Source organism: Dermochelys coriacea, chromosome 15, assembly GCF_009764565.3.
Source record: "Dermochelys coriacea isolate rDerCor1 chromosome 15, rDerCor1.pri.v4, whole genome shotgun sequence".
NCBI lineage: Eukaryota > Metazoa > Chordata > Testudines > Dermochelyidae > Dermochelys > Dermochelys coriacea.
Genome location: NC_050082.1, coordinates 30,687,909 through 30,707,587, shown reverse-complemented (window position 1 = coordinate 30,707,587; position 19,679 = coordinate 30,687,909). Strand labels below are relative to the sequence as shown.

At 46.7% G+C, this 19,679-nt stretch overlaps 1 protein-coding gene across 2 annotated transcripts in view; it reads right to left on the bottom strand.

Annotated features, from left to right (window-relative positions):
• SEZ6L (seizure related 6 homolog like) overlaps positions 1-19,679 on the bottom strand; it is a 163,902-nt gene that overhangs the window by 63,671 nt on the left and 80,552 nt on the right. For both annotated transcript variants that reach the window (XM_038373708.2, XM_038373709.2), the window contains exons 2-3: positions 6,600-7,328; positions 4,376-4,509 (exon numbers count right to left, since the gene is read on the bottom strand). In XM_038373708.2, the coding sequence (XP_038229636.1) occupies positions 4,376-4,509; positions 6,600-7,328 (863 nt within the window). The remainder of the gene's footprint in view (positions 1-4,375; positions 4,510-6,599; positions 7,329-19,679) is intronic.

Here is a 19,679-nt window from a genome sequence, read left to right as displayed (position 1 = left end):
ATCTCTACCCATGAAAGCACTTGGCAGATATTTTCAGCCCCACTAGCCCTGTCTCAAAAGCCCTTGGTATGGAGGTTAATCAAAGGCGTCTCATATTTTGAGTGTTTGTTTCTTTGTGCATTCAAACCTAGTGACTGATTTGTTTACATTCAGAGACTCCCAGTGGCTTAGCAGATCTGGGTATACTTGTGTGCCATGCAGCCATGACTCCTCTCCTGTGCACAGCTTGGTGAGAAACGAAGGCTGCCTGAGCAGAGCAGATATGTGCCCAGAGCCAGGCAAGGTTGTGCTCAGCAAACGAAGATCTGCTTCTGTAATATAATGGCTAAGAGCCTCAGAAGCATCAGCAAAGTGAAAAGTGGAGTTCTGAAGGTGGAGAGGCTAATTTTATGCTCCTTTAAAACTCTGACCTACCATGGAGCAAGGTCAGGAATGATGTCACTGGATGGATTACAATGGGAGGCAAATTTACAGCAGAACAGTTTGTCTTTAGCACCCTCTCGATTCAGGAGTTATTGTTATAGAAAAGTTTTTAAAATACGCATAAAATGCCAGCGTTTCAGTGTTTGCCCTGATGCTCGCTCCACTTTATGACCATGCTACACTTAATTCCATGAATATCTTTTCCATCACGCATTCATTTGCGCCATTAGGCTGCAACAAGGTCAGCCCTCTCATTCAGTCCAGCCACACATAATGATGGGAACAGGCTCTCCCACTCCTTTGAATGTACTTTGCTAATTACAGAGATTAAAAGTGGATGTAGTTTAGTAAGAAACAAATTGTAACACGGGAAAAACTGAAGAAGAAAAAAGTCCCAAGGAGAACTCTAGTCTAGTGCACAGACTATGCTGATGTTGTTTTAATCACATTTCAAGGACAGGTATGGACTGCTCTTCTCCTTATGGGGCTTATTTATCAGTTACCTGGCCAGGCTTCCAGGATGGTTCTAACTCAGGGAAACATTAGCATCATTTTCCCTGGAACAGCTCGTTTCAGCTGCACACGCTAAGCAAGGAGAGCTGTGTCCATGCAGTGTCAGTGACTCTGTTCTGCGGCTGATCCCAGTGGGATGGCCCCTAATTAGAGCACCTGGACTAAATATATTTCTCCAGTACCTTAATTGTGCCTGCAGGAACTTCCATAATTGGCCAGACAGGGGCACCAATCCAACAAGCTACTTAAGCGTGTACCTAGCGTAAACCACATGAGTAGTCCCTAAGCACTTTGCTGGATGTAGGCCTGGGTTTAGGGAAACGTGCCGTGGCATGAGGCAATTCCACAAACAGTGGGTCCGACACATCCGTCACATGACCAGCATTCTTTGGGGCAGGCACTGGCCTTTACTATATTTGTACAGCACCCAGCGCAATGGGGTGGTTGTGACTGTTAATGTTAAATCATAACGCTAATATGTCTGCAGACTCCATGGTCTGCAAACCCATCAGGGCAAGTGTGTCTCTTTTCTGTGTCCATACAGTGCCCAGCACCATGGCATCCGGATCCCGATCAGGGCCTTTGGGTGTATACTACACATAGTTACCATAACTATCTTGTCAAGTGTGGCCTGCATGTTTATTTCTTCTGCTCCTGAGGATTAAGGTCCACACTGGTGAACGTGATTACCCTTTGTGACCGCTATCAGAGACGCACCAGTATTGCACATGATCAAAAGGTGCGGCCCTTGGCGTGTGTTGCCCTTGGAGGCACACATGTTCTTACTTGGAAATAGTGCATTTTCCTGGTACTGAATTTTTGTCACAGACATAATAGGGGGATTTTTAGGGCATCATCTCTGCACCTAAGAATAGCAGAACTGTTGGGTTCTCTTGACACATGGGAGCTGCCATTCAGAGCCTATCCCATTAAGAGTTAGGGAACAAAGGAAGAGCAATCAGTCAGTTTGGAGAGAATGTGTTTTATTTTTCTCCTAGCTACCAAGGCAGGATTGTCTGTTTGGGAAATAAATTGCTTGCCATTGTCCCCGTGTTAAAGTTAATTGGACGGTATTTTAAAGCTTTGATCTATCCGGGGATCAAACTGTACCAGCTCCCTTCTGTAGTTTATTTGTGACATGGATTAGGAAGAATCTGGAGTTTTTGCTATGTCAGACTCATTTGTAGTAGCAGCTGCACCAGGCAAAATAATCTATATGACCATATGGCAGGTGAGAAATAGGGAAGTGGCACATACAGCTGGCCAGAATTGGTGGTCAATAAATGGTAAACGCTAGCCAACACATGATGAACATTATGTTTAATTGCAGCTGGAGTTGTGTATATTGTTCACCTTGCATGTTAGGCAGGAGTTTATTCTACTAGTCTGCTTCTGTTTGCCTAGGGCAAGGAAGCTTCTTTAGAATGCAAGGGTGATAATCTACAAGAGTTTGAAACTTAGGTCCAAAAAGAAAAGGAGTACTTGTGGCACCTTAGAGACTAACAAATTTATTTGAGCATTAGCTTTCGTGAGCTACAGCTCACTTCATCGGATGCATCCGATGAAGTGAGCTGTAGCTCACGAAAGCTTATGCTCAAATAAATTTGTTAGTCTCTAAAATGCCACAAGTACTCCTTTTCTTTTTGCGAATACAGACTAACACAGCTGCTACTCTGAAACTTGCCTATCAGAATTCTTCTTGGACTTTTCAACTAGGCCAAACTTTTTTCAAAAAGTATTTACTTCTCAGGGAAAACTGACTTTTCATGAAAAAACAAACAAACCCCCAAATCAAAAAGATTTGGCCAAACCCCCAACATTTTGATTTGGAAATACTGCAGGGTGGTACCTCACCCCGGTCTCCCCTATGGGCAGGGCTCCTTGGCCAGGCTCTACCTCCTGTGATGCACCACAGCCATGGGACTCCCATGATGCACTGCAGCAGATCAGCAACAAGGGAAACCGTAGTGCATCCTTGGGAGATATAGTCTGGCCAAGGAGCCTGGCCAGTAGATGAGAATAGGGGCACAAGGTGCCTGACCTACGACTCTCATCAGGCACTGCAGCAGCATTCCAAATCAGGCTTTGGATGGAAACATTTGGGTTTGATTTTTTGCCAAAACGTTTAAATTTTCTGGGAAAACTTTGACAAAACCAAAGCCAGTGTAAACGTGTCCCGAGTCAGGGCCATTGACTTCAGTGGGAGCATGCTTCATTTACACCAGGGTACGTGACAGTGCAGGCACACTGAGCCACTGGTTTGCGCAGTGCCCTCGTCTTTGCTAAAGCTTTGATTTACTTGCAGGCTGAGGCGTGTAAACCTTCACACGATTATGAGGTGTGTGTTCACCTGGGACTGGGGTTAGTGGTTAGGGCACTGGGGCTCTGGCACTAACTTGTTTTGTGACTCTGGGCAAGTCATTTCACTGCTCCATGCCTCAATTTTCCCATCTGTAAATTGGGAATGAGGCAGAGCCGGTTCTCAGTAGGGTGGGAAGGTAAATGAGCTGGTAGCTGTACAGTCCATAGAGAAGTTTGGCTGCAGGGTGCTCTGGAGGACAAGGTATTTGTTCACTTATTCTGGCTTATTAAATACTCCGAGCTCCGTGGATGGCAGATGTGGTAGTGACAGTATCACCATATCTGGGGCTGATTGGCTGGTGCTGGATGAGCAGAGGGCTCCTTCGCTCTGACAAGCCACTTGCATTCAGGGTAGGATTTCAGCACTGTGTCTATGCCCCTGCTTGCCAGGATCTATGTTAATGTGCACATGTTCAGTTACAAGTGTTGCCCTTTCTACATGCTCTGTGTGTGTGTTCCTGTCCTTGCTGCCCCAGAGAACAAGCGCAGTGGCTGCTGGGTAGAATCCTAGAAAAATCTTTCTGCAGAGAGGGGAGTTTCCTGCAGCTTGGAACTGACATATTGAGTCTGAGATTCCAGTATCAGACCCCAGGCTGACCCAACACTGCTACCTCAGGCAGGGGGAACTGGGTGATTTCTCACTGTGCATCTCTGCCTCTGCTCCCCCTCTCTTTGCCTGCCACTGATTCACATGCTTGAGCTGACGCCGTTTCTTTTGTCCTAGTCTACATTGATCAAAGTGGCCAGACAGCTGCTCTGACGGGACGGGTGGGGAATCCCTGGTGCTGGAGTGGGGCTATGGGGTGCATACAGCTAATGCTGGCCCGCTGTGGAGGGACGAATTTCACCCTAGGTGACCATGTGTGGTGAAGAGCTGCAGCTCGGGGGCTCTGTGTCCAGCGCCAACCAGCCGAGCAGATTCTGTCACAGGCTGCTCTCTGCACATGTAAGGAGAGCAAAGCTCATTTTACGGGTACAGATGGGAAGACAAGAACAACATTTTTTAATTCCATGATGGCAACTTCATGTTCTGGCTCACTGAGGAAACAGCAGCCCCAAAGTGCCACCGTGTTCTTACCTGGAGCTCAACTCCATAGCCCGTGTAGACTGTCACGTTATAGGTGCACTCCAGGAAGTTGGGCACAGGAAGTGGGGGATAGTCTGTCGAGTCAATGTAGCCTTCTGGGTCATAGAAGCTCATGCTGCAGATAACTGGAGGCAAAGCCACATGCATTAATAATGAAGTGTGGGTAGCTTACTACTGGCTGAGGAACAAGCCTTGCAGGCAGTCACACTTTGGGTTTTGGATGGGAAAAGAGCTAAGAAAAAATTGTGTTTCCCTCTTTTTTTCTTTTTTTTAAAGAGATCCCTGACCAAAAAAGCCGAGACCTTCCTGCAAGTTCCCTTCTGCAAGTGAATTGCCAGTGACAGGGAAACAGAGAGTGAGACAGGATCAAAGACTATTCTGGACTCAGATTCCGGCAGTCACTCCTGTTTCATTTCTGCATACGAACAAACAGTGACCCTGACTGAGGTGGTTCACTGCAGGCCATGACGCCGTGTTTCTTGCCAGAGAGACCGTGCCAACCATCCAAACACTTTTGGAATGAGCACAGCACCTGCACCTTTTAAATGCACCTCATACCATGGCTCATTCAGACACATGGTCCAAAGCCACTGGCGGTCAATGGAACGACTCCCAGCGAAGGGCTTTGGATCAGGCCCATAGACCTTAGCTTGCAAAGCTTTTTCTAATAGCCTACCTGGAAGTTTGATTATTATTTGACTGGTAGTAACTTGAACCTGAGGGAGGACAGCAGGCTAGTAACATCCTAACAGCAGTGAGGTGTGTGAGGAAGGTTAGGTACAGGTGCACAATGAAGTGCCACCGCCTGCCTCTCCTACACAACACAACTCTCACTAGTGCCAGGGAACTGTTAACTGTGGGGAACAGCCCCGGAACAGCCCTGCTGATGATGTGATGGATGCACTCCCCGCACTGGGGCTGCAAGAGCTCAAGTGGGCCCAATCAGCCAATTAGGATGCAATAGGGGAGAATTAAGCCTGGGAGGAAAGCCCTGGGGAAAGCTCACCTGTGTGGGGACAGGCGGGAAGTTGGCAGCAGAGGTGCTGCAGGGAGGTAGTCTGCAGTCACTCCCCAGAAGGAAGGAGGTGCGTTTGGGGAGCTATAGAGACAAGTAGCCCAGGGCTCCTCCCTGGGAGGGAGCTGCAAGTCTGGCAAACCCAGAGGAGTGGGGAGGGCCAGGAGGTGAGGAAGAGGCTCGGGGAAAGGCAGCAGGGTACAGGAGGGAACCACACCTGAACTGCTGTTAAGAGAGCCCTGAGCCAGAACCCAGAGTAGAGAACAGGCCTGGGTTCTCCCACCAGCCACTGAGGGAGTGGCCCCTGCGGCAGTGAATGGGAAGACTGACAGAGACAGCAAGTGAGCAGGGACTTTGATACATGTCCCCGGAAGGGGAAACCACGTATGTAGGGACCTGGCCGGAGAGATGAGTCACAGAAGATGCTGCGGTTCCTGCAGCGAGATGAGGCGCAGATTCAGGGAGGAACTGCGGGCAGGGGAGTTGACCTACTGAGCAATTCCCCAGAGTGACAGGAGGTGGTGCTGTCCCTGTAGTGAGTTGACTCCCCCATGACAGATGGAAAAATCTCTGGTTTTATATAACAAGCCTATTTCCCTGTGGGCTACCCCCGATATCACCGTGTGGGTCCCTGCTGGCAGCTCATGGCCTCTGGCTCCTGGGCCCATCTCACACAGCAAAGACTAGCGCTAACCCCAGTGAGCTGGAGCAACTCTGTTCGCTCAACGGATGGAGGTGGCACATGCCAGGCGCTTCCTTGCGAGCAGAGACTTTCTCCTTGGCTTTAGCCTGGGTTATGCTAAACCCTCAGTTTCCTGCTCCACATTCATTAAGTTCTGCTGGTCCCACTAGAGCAGCCTTCCTGATCCCCAAGGGCACCTTAAAGACTTGACTTTGGGTTACAATCTCTGTGTCTAAGCCAGTGCATTGCTAGCTGGCTCCCTCTCCATCTCCTGCATTACACTCCAGGCTGCCTTTCGTACAAGAGCCAGGTGCAGCTTGCTCCTGAAAGTGGCCACACCAACGCACTGGTGCAGATTTTTGACACCAATAATGTGCAAGGGGCAGCTCCAAAAGCGCATGCTGCATTTGCAGACACAGGAAGGGTGTCCTCTCTCACTTCACAGCCTGGCAACTCCACCCGCCTCTCCTGCGGCTCAGAGTTTGGGGGGCTGTGGCTGGGCAGAGAGAGGGGCTTACCTGGTGTGTGCTCGGTGGTGATGACTGTGGTCGTGATGATGGTGGAAGTGGTTGTTTCTTGACTTTCTTCAGAAGCAGATCCATTCATCTCGTTCTCTGCACTGCTTGTCTTGTTAGCGCTGGGGCTGACTGTATCGCCTTCTGCAGCAGCCGCAGGCTGCGTTACGGTTTCTGGGCTTTGGGAAGCGGGCTGGCGGATTAAAGGCCATAACGTAAAAGGAGGAATCTGCAGCGGGGACTGACTGGTTGTGCCACTGCTTCCTTTACTGCCACCCCACAACGGCAGCTCGGGGGCTGCTTGCTTGGCCTCAGTCGCCATAGTAACCCCATTCCCCAGCGCATGAGGCTCTTCAGCAGAGGGGAAGGACCTGGGCCCTGATGGCTCTGGCTGCGAGGCAGCTCTCTGAAGCACTGGTGGGGTAGTCTGGGATCTCAGATGCTTCCTTGCTGTGTTTACTTGCTTTAGAGAAGGTGGCCTCTCCTTGGAAGAGAAAGTTTGTTTTGTGTGGGCTTCAGGGGCAGAAGCTGGCTCTTGTAGAACATCTCTGTGAGGCAACCGAGTCGTCTTCTCAGTCCCGGAATCGAAGAAGTCTTCTCCTGACTGAACAAGGTTGTGAGCTGTGGTGTGGGGGGGCTCTCCCTTCTCTTTGCCCGTCGTGTTGTTTGGGAGTTCATCAGAGCCAAGTGGGTAGGAACTTGAAGGGGCATTCTTCCCCTCTGAGTTAATGTCTGCAAGAGAGGGAGGGGAAAGAGATGCATTGAAAATTCTGGGCATGAAATTAGGCACTGTACCTAACAGCATTAAGTCAACCCCCGCGAGAACAGCAGCTGACTGAGCACCCCACCGCTCTCACAAACGTTCTGATCATGGCAGAGCAATAAGGACCCTGCACTGATTGACTGACACTGTGATTTTTGCCAAACCCGAAGAGCCTCATCTCACAGCTCAATTCAATGCTTCTCTTTGAGTCTATTTCGCTAAAAGTCAGTGGTTCGAAAGGTTCATTCGCTCATGCTGAGTGTATTGCTGTAGCTCAGTTTCTGTGAACTGCTACAATTTTACAATCAGCATCAGCGAATATGTTTACTTGGAAGAGATTGATTCTGCTGTTTTTCCTTGCTATTGTCATGCATGTACTGTCCTGCATGCCCAATGGAGGACAGAAGCCTAACCAAGCTGATCTCCTACCTTCTAATCACATAAAACTACTATTTTGTTTAGACAATGCAACCAATACGCTCTTGCGCTGAGAACATCAGAACAACCAGACTGGGTCAGACCAGTGGCCAGTGCCAGGTGCCCCAGAGGGAATGAACAGAACAGGTGATCACCCAGTGATCCATCCCCTGTCACCCATTCCTAGCTACTGGCAAAAGTTATGCAAAGGAAAAGACAGAAAAGATTAGACAAAGCTACATCCCCACAGTTTGGCTGTGGAGATGGGTCATAAATAAATCTCTATTTCAGACACTGTGTCTGATTCTGCTGCAGTCCTCAGGGTAAAATGGCCTGTGGCAGAACAGCTACATAAAATGGAGGGTAAAGTAAAATCAACAGGAAACCATGTCCCACGAAAGCTGTGATTGCTAGGGAGGGTACTTAACACGCTTCACTTGAGAAATGTAATGCAAACCCCGCTCCTATCTCACAAGCACATTTGGAGCCCAAATCCTCCAAACTTAAGGTTAACCACAGTACAGATGAGATCTTTTCTAGTGTTAGAATTGGGGAATGTGATTGACTCCTTCACAGCTGCAGACATCAGCCACATCAGATATGCAAGTGCCTGCGCTCCCTTGTGTGGCCCTCAAGTATCTACATGCTGCTTAGCAGTTATAGAAGTGCAGCTTCGACACTGGTCTCAAGGATAATGACAGACTGACTCACTCATCTCATGGTTTCACTGAGCTCCTTACAGAGATTTTTCTTGTGCTTTCTAGCTCCCGCCATGTCAATTGCAGTCACGTTTGATTGCACTGCACCCACCATATCACTGATCATTGGAAAAGCCAGGGTTTATGAGCATGAATCCTCGAAGGGTGAAATCCACCCCTGTGTTAAGAGCCAGCCAGAGGCCCATCTAGGGCCACAGAAGTCCTGCTTCCCCTTCTGACCATCAGTGGAACGAGTGGTGCATAGAACTCAAGTGGGCTCTTTACAATTTCACACAGAGGTGAGCGTCAGTAAAGAAGGGATCTGTCATACAAAGCCCAGGTCACAGTCAGATCTGCACTGCTGTAGAACACAAACAGGATTTTGTAAAGCATCAAGGATTTGAGTACACAAAACCTCCCCACCCACTATACTGCATCAGGCTAAACTGAGTCGTGACAGACAGAGGTGAGCATGGATGGATGTAAAGCTACTTCTAGGTTCATTTTTATAATCAGAATTATAGTGTATGAAAAATGGTGTGAAATCAGCTGTGCAAAGTTATCGCTGAAGTTCACCATGCCAAGCACAGGACTTGTATCACAGTGAAAGCTGAGGGGAGGGGACAGAAGTGCCTTTTGCAGCACCCTGTTCCTGCAGCTTCCCAGTATCTGGGGTAAATTAGAGCCACCAAAGCTTTCAATAGTGTAATGGCAGATTTTGCCCAGATATAGATTTTTTTTTTTTTAATAAGGGTTAAATATATTCAAATCCATCACAACAGTACCTCCTTGAAATTTCAAGGATAGTAAATTCCAAACAAATACAAGGAAATTCCACTTTATGCAATTTATAATCAACACATGCAATCTACAACTACTGGAGGTCAGTCAGAGGAAAACAGCCTGGATGAATTAGGCAATGGGGTATGGGATTTTATTACCATTTGACTAGACAGGGGCAAATAACAATTTCTCTGACACATTCAGTGTCTCTTTCTGCTCACAAAAAGAACAGCAGTACTTGTGGCACCTGAGAGACTAACAAATTTATTTGAGCATAAGCTTTCGTGAGCTACAGCTCACTTCATCAGATGCATCCGATGAAGTGAGCTGTAGCTCACGAAAGCTTATGCTCAAATAAATTTGTTAGTCTCTCAGGTGCCACAAGTACTGTTGTTCTTTTTGCGAATCCAGACTAACAGCTGCTACTCTGAAACCTGATTTCTGCTCACAGAATATCCCAGATCCAAATGTAGTTCCCTGCAGTTGCATTATTCTAAATCGGACAGCAAAAATTTGTTGTTTGCACACCCTAACTCACTAGCAGAGCACTGAGCAGTTGTTAGTCAAGCTGTACTGGCTAGATAAGTCACATGGTATTGTTTCTGAGCTGCATTTGCCCAGAAGGGCTTTAATTTGCCTTTGCTGACTCTTAAACTCTGGTAAGATCAATTGAATGGGGGTAAACTCTTTGTTTCAGGGACCACAAAGACATTTCCCTAACACTACACAGCCAGGCCAAATGCACTGGGGGAGAGAGAGGTTCTTTTGACCTCCCCAGTGGTCTGATCTGCCCAGGCAGCTCCTGGGATTTAACGATATTTCACAAAACAGCCCTCTGTCTGTGACAAGTGGCTTGAAGCCCTAAATTACCCTGAACATTTCATTCAAATTAAGATTAATGGCACTTAAAATAAAAGCACAATAGTTATTTTTACATCTGACTTTATCTCCTGCCCTTGAGTTTCCAGGAAATAATCCAGGACCAGAGTGAAAAGGAACAAAGGGACTCTTTGATGTGAAATCTGAAATGTAGGCACAGTTCAGGGTTATTAAGATAGGTGAGTACAACCTCTCTGGAATTTAACCATTATTTATAATAATCCATGATTTTAAGGCCTTTGAACTTCTTGCTTCTGAAGTTTAAGCATTAGTTTTGCTATTAGAGAGTCTTTGAACTAGGCATAAGAAGTTACAAGCTCTTAACACAATGAAAACAGCCCATTAGCAGTGTAGCTGGAATGTAGAAATGCAGCGAACAGGGACAGTAATTTAAGGAAAAAGAAAAGGAATACTTGTGGCACCTTAGAGACTAACAAATTTATTAGAGCATAAGCTTTCGTGAGCTACAGCTCACTTCATCGGATGCATTTTGCTCATGAAAGCTTATGCTCTAATAAATTTGTTAGTCTCTAAGGTGCCACAAGTACTGCTTTTCTTTTTGCGAATACAGACTAACACGGCTGCTACTCTGAAACCAGTAATTTAAGGGAAACACTGTAACAGGGTCTGCTGCCTTCAGAGCGCCCTTTCACAGACTCCACCTGCTTTTTCAGTGGTCAAAATACCCCGTCCTTGGGGTCTGGGTTTATTCACTGAAAATAAACTCAAAGTCCCAAGTTAAAGTCCAAGAAGCCAGCGTTGCTCTTCCTGATCTCAGGTCTTGCTGCCTGTAGAGCTCTGCAGTCTCTCCTCTGCTTGCTTAGGGCCTCTCCTATCTTAGCAGGCTACTCATAGCCCTTCCTAGCTTGAGTCTTAATTGTCCTAAATCCCAGGACTCTGCTGGAATCTGCTCACTCCTAGTAGGCTTGGCTTGGCCTTGCCTTTCCCTTCTCACCCCTCATTGCAGTTTCCAGCTTCCCTCTATGGGGGGATCACCTGATCCCTCTCAGGTGTGTCTCTTTCAGGACTCAGGGTTGGCTAGCCCCAGGCTCTCCGGCCCTTAGAGGGCAGGCCACCCTGTTACAAAGGTTACAAGACAAGTACCAGAAATCTACCATGTACAATAGTTTTCACCTGTTCAGTGAGTACTGATATCCTCAGTGCATTGATGGGGACCCAAGCAGATAATCCTATAACAATCTAGACACAGTGGGAGATCAGGCTTCTAGTGATGTTCAAGTGGCAATGAAAATCACTTGTATTTACAGTGCACTTTCCTGCCTCCATATCCCATCAGAGAAAATGGCGCTAATTTGCCATTACACTTTGGAAGATAGTGTTACCTTCAAGCAAGTAGAGATCCCTGCAGAGTTCCTAGCACTACTCCACAGAGAGAGCGTTTCTTCATCCGTGCTGGTATCCCAAGTAATTTAAACTGAAAATGGGCAGAAGTGAGTACAGATATTTAAGTAAATATACCAACTTGCTTCTAGATTGCCCTTACATTGAGACAAAATCAGTTCCCTCTCCATTCCCTGGGGATACAGGAAAGTGCATGAGTCCAGCACAAGGCAGCAACATGCTGAAATGTGGGTTTTGTGTGTTTAATATAGAAATTCTTCAGGGGAGGGGACAGAATGCAGGCCTTAAGGATATAGGCTGATCTGATATTTGATTTTGCCTGGACTGAACTGGCCTTCACACCATATTTTAAAAGAACAAATATTTAGCATGGCAGTACTTTGATAGCTGTTTAAAAAGGACCTAGGGAAAGGCTAGGAACTTCTAACCAGGGATGGAGAGTGAAGCACTGGGGTGGCTGGTGCTGTCCAGCTGACGAAGCCTTTGGAGCACTAGGATGTGCAGCCCACGTTGTAGGGGGCTCTCCCTGTGGCCGAGCAGAAAAGATGGGCATTGAGGAGAAGTTCACAAAACAGAACCCATTTATTGCTCTCAACCTGAATCCTGTATTTGTGTGTGTGTGTGTGATTATAACACAATGCCTCGTCCCATACAGCAATCTGTACTACAGAAACCGTAAACACCGAGGAGAAAGGCCTGGTTATTTACTGGTCATTGTCCGGTACTTGGCCAGTAGGCAGCAGAATGAGGGGTGATGGACAGATGGGTGAAAGACTGGGCAGGCTAAAACACTGATCTGCCAGTCCTGGACTCTGCTGTGTAGCTGGTAATGATGGAGAAGGTGCAATGTTATTAATTAGAGAAGAAGAGGTGTAGGGAGTTTTGTCCTGTGTTTGCTTTAATGTCTCATCCATACTCGCAGTGCATGGTGCCCGGGGGATTATTTATGTCTGTTGCCGGTGCACTAAAAACAGCTGACTCCATATTTGAAATACACAAAACTAAGCCACGCCCAGCGCCACATCCCCAGGCTAACCTCCAGCTACATCCATCCAAATGCGCCCTCCAGTGGGTCAGCCAGTGGCCGTGGAGAATGGACCTCATTTGCCCTCTGTCTACATAACTGCTGCTTGGGTGAAACTATGCTCCCAGAGTGACAATCACCTCTGCACAAGGTTCACACACCAGTCCGAACCTTTATAGGATTTAAGTGGTGCAGAAACTTTGTACAGTCCGCAGAGGTTGTTTCACCCTGGGTGCGCTCATCTAGCCAGTGGAATAGGAACAACTAGGGTAAAACTTGGGGCAGCGGGATGGAGACTGACTTTCATAGCTGATGGAATGTCAGATAACAGTTAAAACTCTGATAAGTTTCAGAGCTGATGGTGAATCCAGCAATTAATGCAACAGCTCCTGAATTATACAATGAGGGATACACATCTTTATCAAGGCCTTATCTCTATATACAGCCTCCTCAGACACAGTCTCCCACCTGCCACGTACACCAGCCCACAGCGACCAAGTGCTCAGCTAGTTAATCTTCCCATACGCCATCTGATCAACAAATGGAGCAGCAGGGGATGTCAGACACTTAGCTTCCCAGCCCGAGGGGGACAGGTTCCTAGGGAAACTGGGGGCGAGTGGACTTGGACTTGAATGCCTAGTTAGCAGCATTCTGTGTTCCTAGATATGTTTATTTGAACAGGCTCTTGAAGTGCTAAACTACCTCAACTCCCCTTGGGCAGCACTCGGCACCTTGCAGGATCGAACCCTCAGGCCTTGATGCTGCCAAGACTTAGTGCAGAACATTAATACCTGCCTGTGAGTAGTTCTATGGACTTCAGTGGCACTGTTCACTACAAAAGGTTTTTTTTTCTCTCCTGCTGGTAATAGCTTACCTTACCTGTAAAAAGAAAAGGAGGACTTGTGGCAACTTAGAGACTAACAAATTTATTTGAGCATAAGCTTTCGTGAGCTACAGCTCACTTCATCAGATGCATTCACCTTACCTGATCACTCTTGTTACAGTGTGTATGGTAACACCCATTGTTTCATGTTCTCTGTGCATATAAAATCTCCCCACTGTATTTTCCACTGCATGCATCTGATGAAGTGAGCTGTAGCTCACGAAAGCTTATGCTCAAATAAATTTTAGTCTCTAAGGTGCCACAAGTACTCCTTTTCTTTTTGTGGATACAGACTAACACGGCTGCTGCTCTGAAAATTGTTCACTCTGTGTCATGTTAACCACATCTACAAGTTATTGCACAACTGGGGTCTTAGCTTGGCCTCTAACTTAGGGCTGGCAGAATTAATTTTTTTTCTAATTTCGATGATTAATATTAATTGTTATTTAAGAGTATTTTTGATTTTTAACTATTTTTTTTATTTTTACAGATGCTGGAAATTAAGGAGGGGGTAGGTTTGGGTCTGGGTTTAGGCAGCGCTGGCAGTAGGATTGCACAGGGCTCCGAGCACTGATAGCAGGATGATAGGGGTCTTCTGCCCCAGACGCTGGGGTGCAAGGTGCACAGGAGGCTGTGGTCTTGGCCCAATGAAGCAGAGATCCCCGAGCCAGGACTGCAAGGAGGATGAGCCCCACCGGCTGTGTGGTGCTGCTGAACAGGTCTTGCCTGGGAAGGGCTCACACACTCCTGGTTGATGAGTGGGACCCTGACTGAGGGGCTGCAGAGGGCTCCCTGCAGTGACACCTGATTTGCTCCAATATGCAGGGGGAGGCTGCTTTCCCTCTGACTGTTACTGATCAATACATCTTTTTGTTGATTTCAATGTGGCAGCTGAAATTGACGTTTACCAATATCTGTTGCTTTAAATCAAAAGCTGTCAACCCTGTTCTGATTGACAGTAGTTTTAGGTTTTTATTACTGTGAAAGGTATGAGACGGCTGATAACGGCAGGAATGTTTGCTGGAGATGTGCCACCTTCTTTTCTTTCAATCTATTATCAGGGATTTGAAATATAACATCGTTGTTTTTGTTTCCAAAGGCTTGGAGTGATCAAAATAACAGATGACAGGAAATGAAATGTAATTCTTCATGACTTGTTCGGTTTTCATACTGAAGAGCATGCATGTAATTATGACTATTTGTGGTCATTAAAGACCCCCTGGCACTTTTGAAAGACCTGGGGAGCTATCTGTGGTGTCTTGGCCAGATTTCAGCTGGCTTAAAGATTTTTCCATTGACCTAGATTCCCTCTGCAATGTGTTAGTGGACCCAGTGCTGTTTTTTGGGGGGTTTTGCTATACAGAGTTGTTGATAATCAGTGAGGGACGTTTGTAAAGCAATTTGTGACATGTTTGGATGAGAGGTGCCATAGAAACACAAGAGCATTAAGGGCTCTAAGGGTGCATCCACACAAGGCTTTTACAACATGGCACTGTGGTAAATGGCTAGTGTGGACAAGGGATGCCCCTGATACTACATGAAGACTGCAAACTGCCCCGTCTTCACGAGGACTTTCCTGTGTGTTCACTAATGTGGTAAAACCCACCTTTTTGTCCTAGTGAAGACATGGCCTGTATTCCTCCTCTGCCCCCAGGCTGTGCTGCTGCAGGCGAGATTAGTGGAGGTTCCCAAGAGAGACTCTCCCCCCTTCCCTCCCCCACCCAAACACGGTGTAAGAGCTAGGGGGCTTCAGGCAGCACATTGGCTGCAAGGGCCGCTCTTTCTAACTCTCCTGACCCTGACGCAGCCCCGATCTGTTGCATGCTGGAGGAGCCCAACTGTTTGAGCAGGCATTTGGGGAGGGCAGAGGCAGCTGGGGTGGGATTTCTGTTTCTGCTGGGTGGGAGATTCGGACCCATGTGCTGCCATCTGGAAGTCATTGCATGGGGGGAAGAGACTGGGCAGAGAAACATGCTGCTGTTTTGACTTTGCAATGCTTTCTGTACTGTGGCTTTTGCTCAAGGACAGGGTGTCTGTAGTGTCAGACGGACGCACTTTTATGCTGTATTTAAATCCAAGACATAAGAATGCTTGTTCTGGTGCATCATGTTCTCACTCACTAACAAGTTATCCAGCAGCGCGTGCTGACTTCGGTAGGATATTCTTCAGGATTCTTCTGGATCTGGTTAAATCTCCATTGCTCCTCGTCTCTTCTCTCCCCATCATCGCAGTGGAGGCATTAGTCTCCTCTGCATATATTTAACAATCTGATTAAGTGAGGATGGCAGCAGCTCCCCCCGTCAGCACTTTAAGCTCCTCTCTCTCCTCTCATCCGAGGTGGGAGAGTGACTGATTGCACAGCAGTGGCGTGGGAGAGCTACACAGCAAGCCTTATTGGTATACTGGAAAATCAACCCTTGTGTGGGGTGAGTCACTCATGAGCAACCCCAAAAAGGTCCGAAGTAAATAACAGGCTAACAGCTCAGGAAGGAAAACACCAGCTCTGCAGTTTGGCCAGATGAACAGACGTGGTTCCAGAATGGATTCAGACGCATTCCCAGATTTCATAGCGTCATATATTATTGAACAATTTGCCTTGCCGTGAAATTGGCCTGGAATCTTTCTGCCAATTCAGAGGGACTCGCCTATCAAGACAATCCACCAGACAGGGGGATGTTATAGGTGGAGGAGAACTGTCAATTCACGTCTGTTTGAGGTATCAGCTAGTTTGGTGCTTACAGCCCATGTCATGAGCTCCTAAGGCTGATACAGTCAGATAGACAGAAGTAGAGGAACCTTGGAGTAGCGATCACTTGAGGACTGTGTCTTCTACACTGTAAAGAGGACAGAGTATATGATGGTGTTTTCTCAGGGCATGAGAGAACGGGGAGATCATTTTCAAGTGCCGGTCTCTTTAAGGCCAATTTTATAGCAGAGAAGGACTGGAGCTGATGTCACCCACATCTGCCAGGCGGAGAACTGCAGTGGCTAGACTGCCCTTGGAAGTAACCTAATGGTTTCAGAGGAGAGTCTCTGCAGTTACAGCAGGTTGATTAACACAAGTGCATCTGTGGGCACAAGGAAGTCAGGAGGCCATGCCCTGTGAGGTAGCTAAGGGAGAGTCGGTGGGTAACAATTCCCCATGGGGAGGAGAGGGGTGAGGCAGCCCATTACTTGGCGGGGGAGAATGAACAGACAGGGACAGACAGGAAAGGAAAGGATGACACTGAATGTATAAATCATATCCTTCCGAATGGTCCCAGAGGGCTTGGAGCTAACACAAAAGCTCTGAGAAAGGGGCTGGATGAGAAACTGGGTGCTCCATGCTAACAGCTGTCCTCTTCCTTCCATTTTCCCCAGCTCACTGTCCGTTCTGTTCCCCTGGATGCTGGTTGTGATCCTTTCCAAGGTTAGCCCTGTGGATTTCTACATGGAATTAAAGATGCTGCCTGCACAATCAAAATTGGCAGAGGACAAAGGCAAGAAATTGGCAGGGTCTGATGTTATCGACAGCCCGAGAAAACCAGCTGAAAGGCTTTCTAACTAGCTGGGTAGCGCAGTGGCCAGAAATGTGTGACGATTGTTAGCCAATGATGATGATAAATAACAACATCACAAGCATGGATAAAAGATTGAAAAAACCTCATGACAAGATTCCATAGCAAGGTCATGCTCCCCTGGGGAGACTGAGCCCAGAGACACTCATGTGTTCTGACCTCTTTCATAGCATGGGCCAGAGACTTCACCCAGGGATTCCTGCCAGTATTGAGCTATTCCATATCTTCTGGAAAGACATCCACTCTCGATTTAAACACCCCAAGTGTTGGAGAACCCTCCCCGTACCCTTCGGTGAGTTGATCCATTAGTTAACTACCCCTCACTGTTAGAAATTTGCACCTTATTTCCAGGCTGAATTTTTAAGCAGCTTCAGCTTCCAACCACTGGCTCTTGCTCTGTCTTTGTCTGCTAGGTTAGAGAGCCATCCACTCTGAGAAATCTTCTCCCCATGTAGGTGCTTATGGACTGCAATCAAATCACCTCTAAACTTTCTCTAGGATAAACTACACACATGGAGCTTTCAGAGTAGCAGCTGTGTTAGTCTGTATTCGCAAAAAGAAAGGGAGTACTTGTGGCACCTTAGACTAACAAATTTATTTGAGCATAAGCTTTTGTGAGCTACAGTTCACTTCATCGGAGCTTTGTTAGCCTCTCACTTTAAGGCAGCTTTTCCCAACCTTGACTCGTTCTCATGGCTCTCTTTTGAACTTTTTAGTTTGCCAACATCTTTTTTACAGTGTAGACACCAGCATTGGACACTCTATCCCAGTAACTGTCTCACTAATTCTGTGTAGTGATAATTCCTCCCTATTTTCACTCTGTTTCCCTGCTTGTACACTATATTAACCCTCTTAGCCACCACATCTGACTGGGAGCTCATGATTGGTCGATTTCCACAGGACCCTAGAGTCCTTTTCAGAGTCACTGCATTCCAGGATACAGTCCTGTGTCATGTGAGTGTGACCTGTTACATTCACGGCATACATGCAGAGATATTAAATAAAAAATATAAATGCTCTTGCTGGAAGGTTGCAGTGTCACACTAGTTCTAAAAATTCAGAGCCACAATATATAAAACAGAAACAGAGAGTGAGAAAACAGGCTGCTCCCTAAAGCAATGGGGCACAACTCACCCCACCTTGCTGTAAGATGGCTCTTTCCAGGTTGGCCCTGCTCTGCCCCCTAGCCTGCAAGCAGGACCACTAAGAACCAAGAAAAGGGAACTCTGGTGGTTTCAAGGCACATGACTGTTTACATCCAAGGCCTAAATTTAATCATTGATCTCACTGTCATACATGATTTTAAGCATCATGCAAATTTAGGCTGTAGACAACAAAAAGGCAATTTTGGCTCCATGAAATTTTCTGCCATGCATTTTGTACACACTTCTATAAAACTGCAGGTGCTCAGAATCTACCCACTGGGAGCAGAGGGGAAAATTTGCTGTTTGCTCTGTAAAGGCTGCTTTATCGTATTACTCTTAAGCACTGAATCATAATCTATCTTGCTGTTTATGCAATTAGTTACAATGAGAATTGGACAGATCATCAGAATCCAGGCAAATGTTGACAAGATTGGCAGCCCCGCTTTTAGACAGTGCAGTTAAGGATTTATTTGGCATTAAAGACCAGGACTACAATTAAACTTCTTCTCCTCCAAAGTCCTGCCAGAGTATATTTGCATGCTGAGATGTAGAATATGCTTCTCTGAATTTTTTTTGAACAAGGACAAGCCCTGACACCCAGAAGTTTTGGAGAAACTGAACTTTAAAATGCCCCTCTGTTGCCCACAGAACAATCAACAATGGCTAAGATGCTGCTGTGCTGCTTGTTACACTGCTCAGGATCTTCTTGTGGTTATTTCTGCTCCCTCTCTATTTGCCATATCCATCTGTTGTCTCTTGTTGGATGTGTAGGACCTGATTCTGGAAAAAGTCATGCACGTGCTTAGATTTCTGCAAGCAAATGGCCCCATTTGGAGATTAACTGCATTTGTAAAGTTAAGCAGGTGCATAACAGTTTGCAGGCTCAGGGCCTTGGAAGAGGCAGTGGACATCCCTTAAGCTCTGCCATAGTTCAAATGACAATAACCATAGCGCTGGGAAGTAGGCTTAGCTGACATGCTCGGGGAAACAGGGCATGGAGCCACCCAGCACTAGGGACAGATGGAAGAGTTCCCTTCTAGCCAAGGCTTTTGTGGTTCAAGGCAGTCGTTGCTCTCTGACTCACATTTTATTAAGCTGGAGATAGGGGATCCATGCTTCAAGCAATCACTCAGTTTAAAAAAACAACCCTAGTGTTACCATGCACATAATAACCACCCAACAGCAAGAATATCACTGGAAAAGGTGTGAAAAGGCAAAGCAGATGGCAGGTGCCCCCTGGCTCATAGAGACAAGGGCTAAATATCCCACTGCACTGCAGAAATAAAGAGCTTGCACTCCTTACTCATCTTAGTCCTCTGGGAAGTCTCAGCAGAACCAGAGACAATACAACACAAAGGCAAGGCCCAGGTGACTGAGCCAGAGGAGAGAGTTACATGCAACTGCTTTTCTGAAACTGAACAGGCTCTTAGGAATGTAATAAATCTTTGTCAGTTAAAACTTCTTTACCTCCAATATTTATTGCAGTAAATGTCTTTCATGTACTCAGGACAAACTTCAGTTCTGCTATATTTTGACCTGATCCTTCAATAAGAAAACTACAATCTGGGCTGG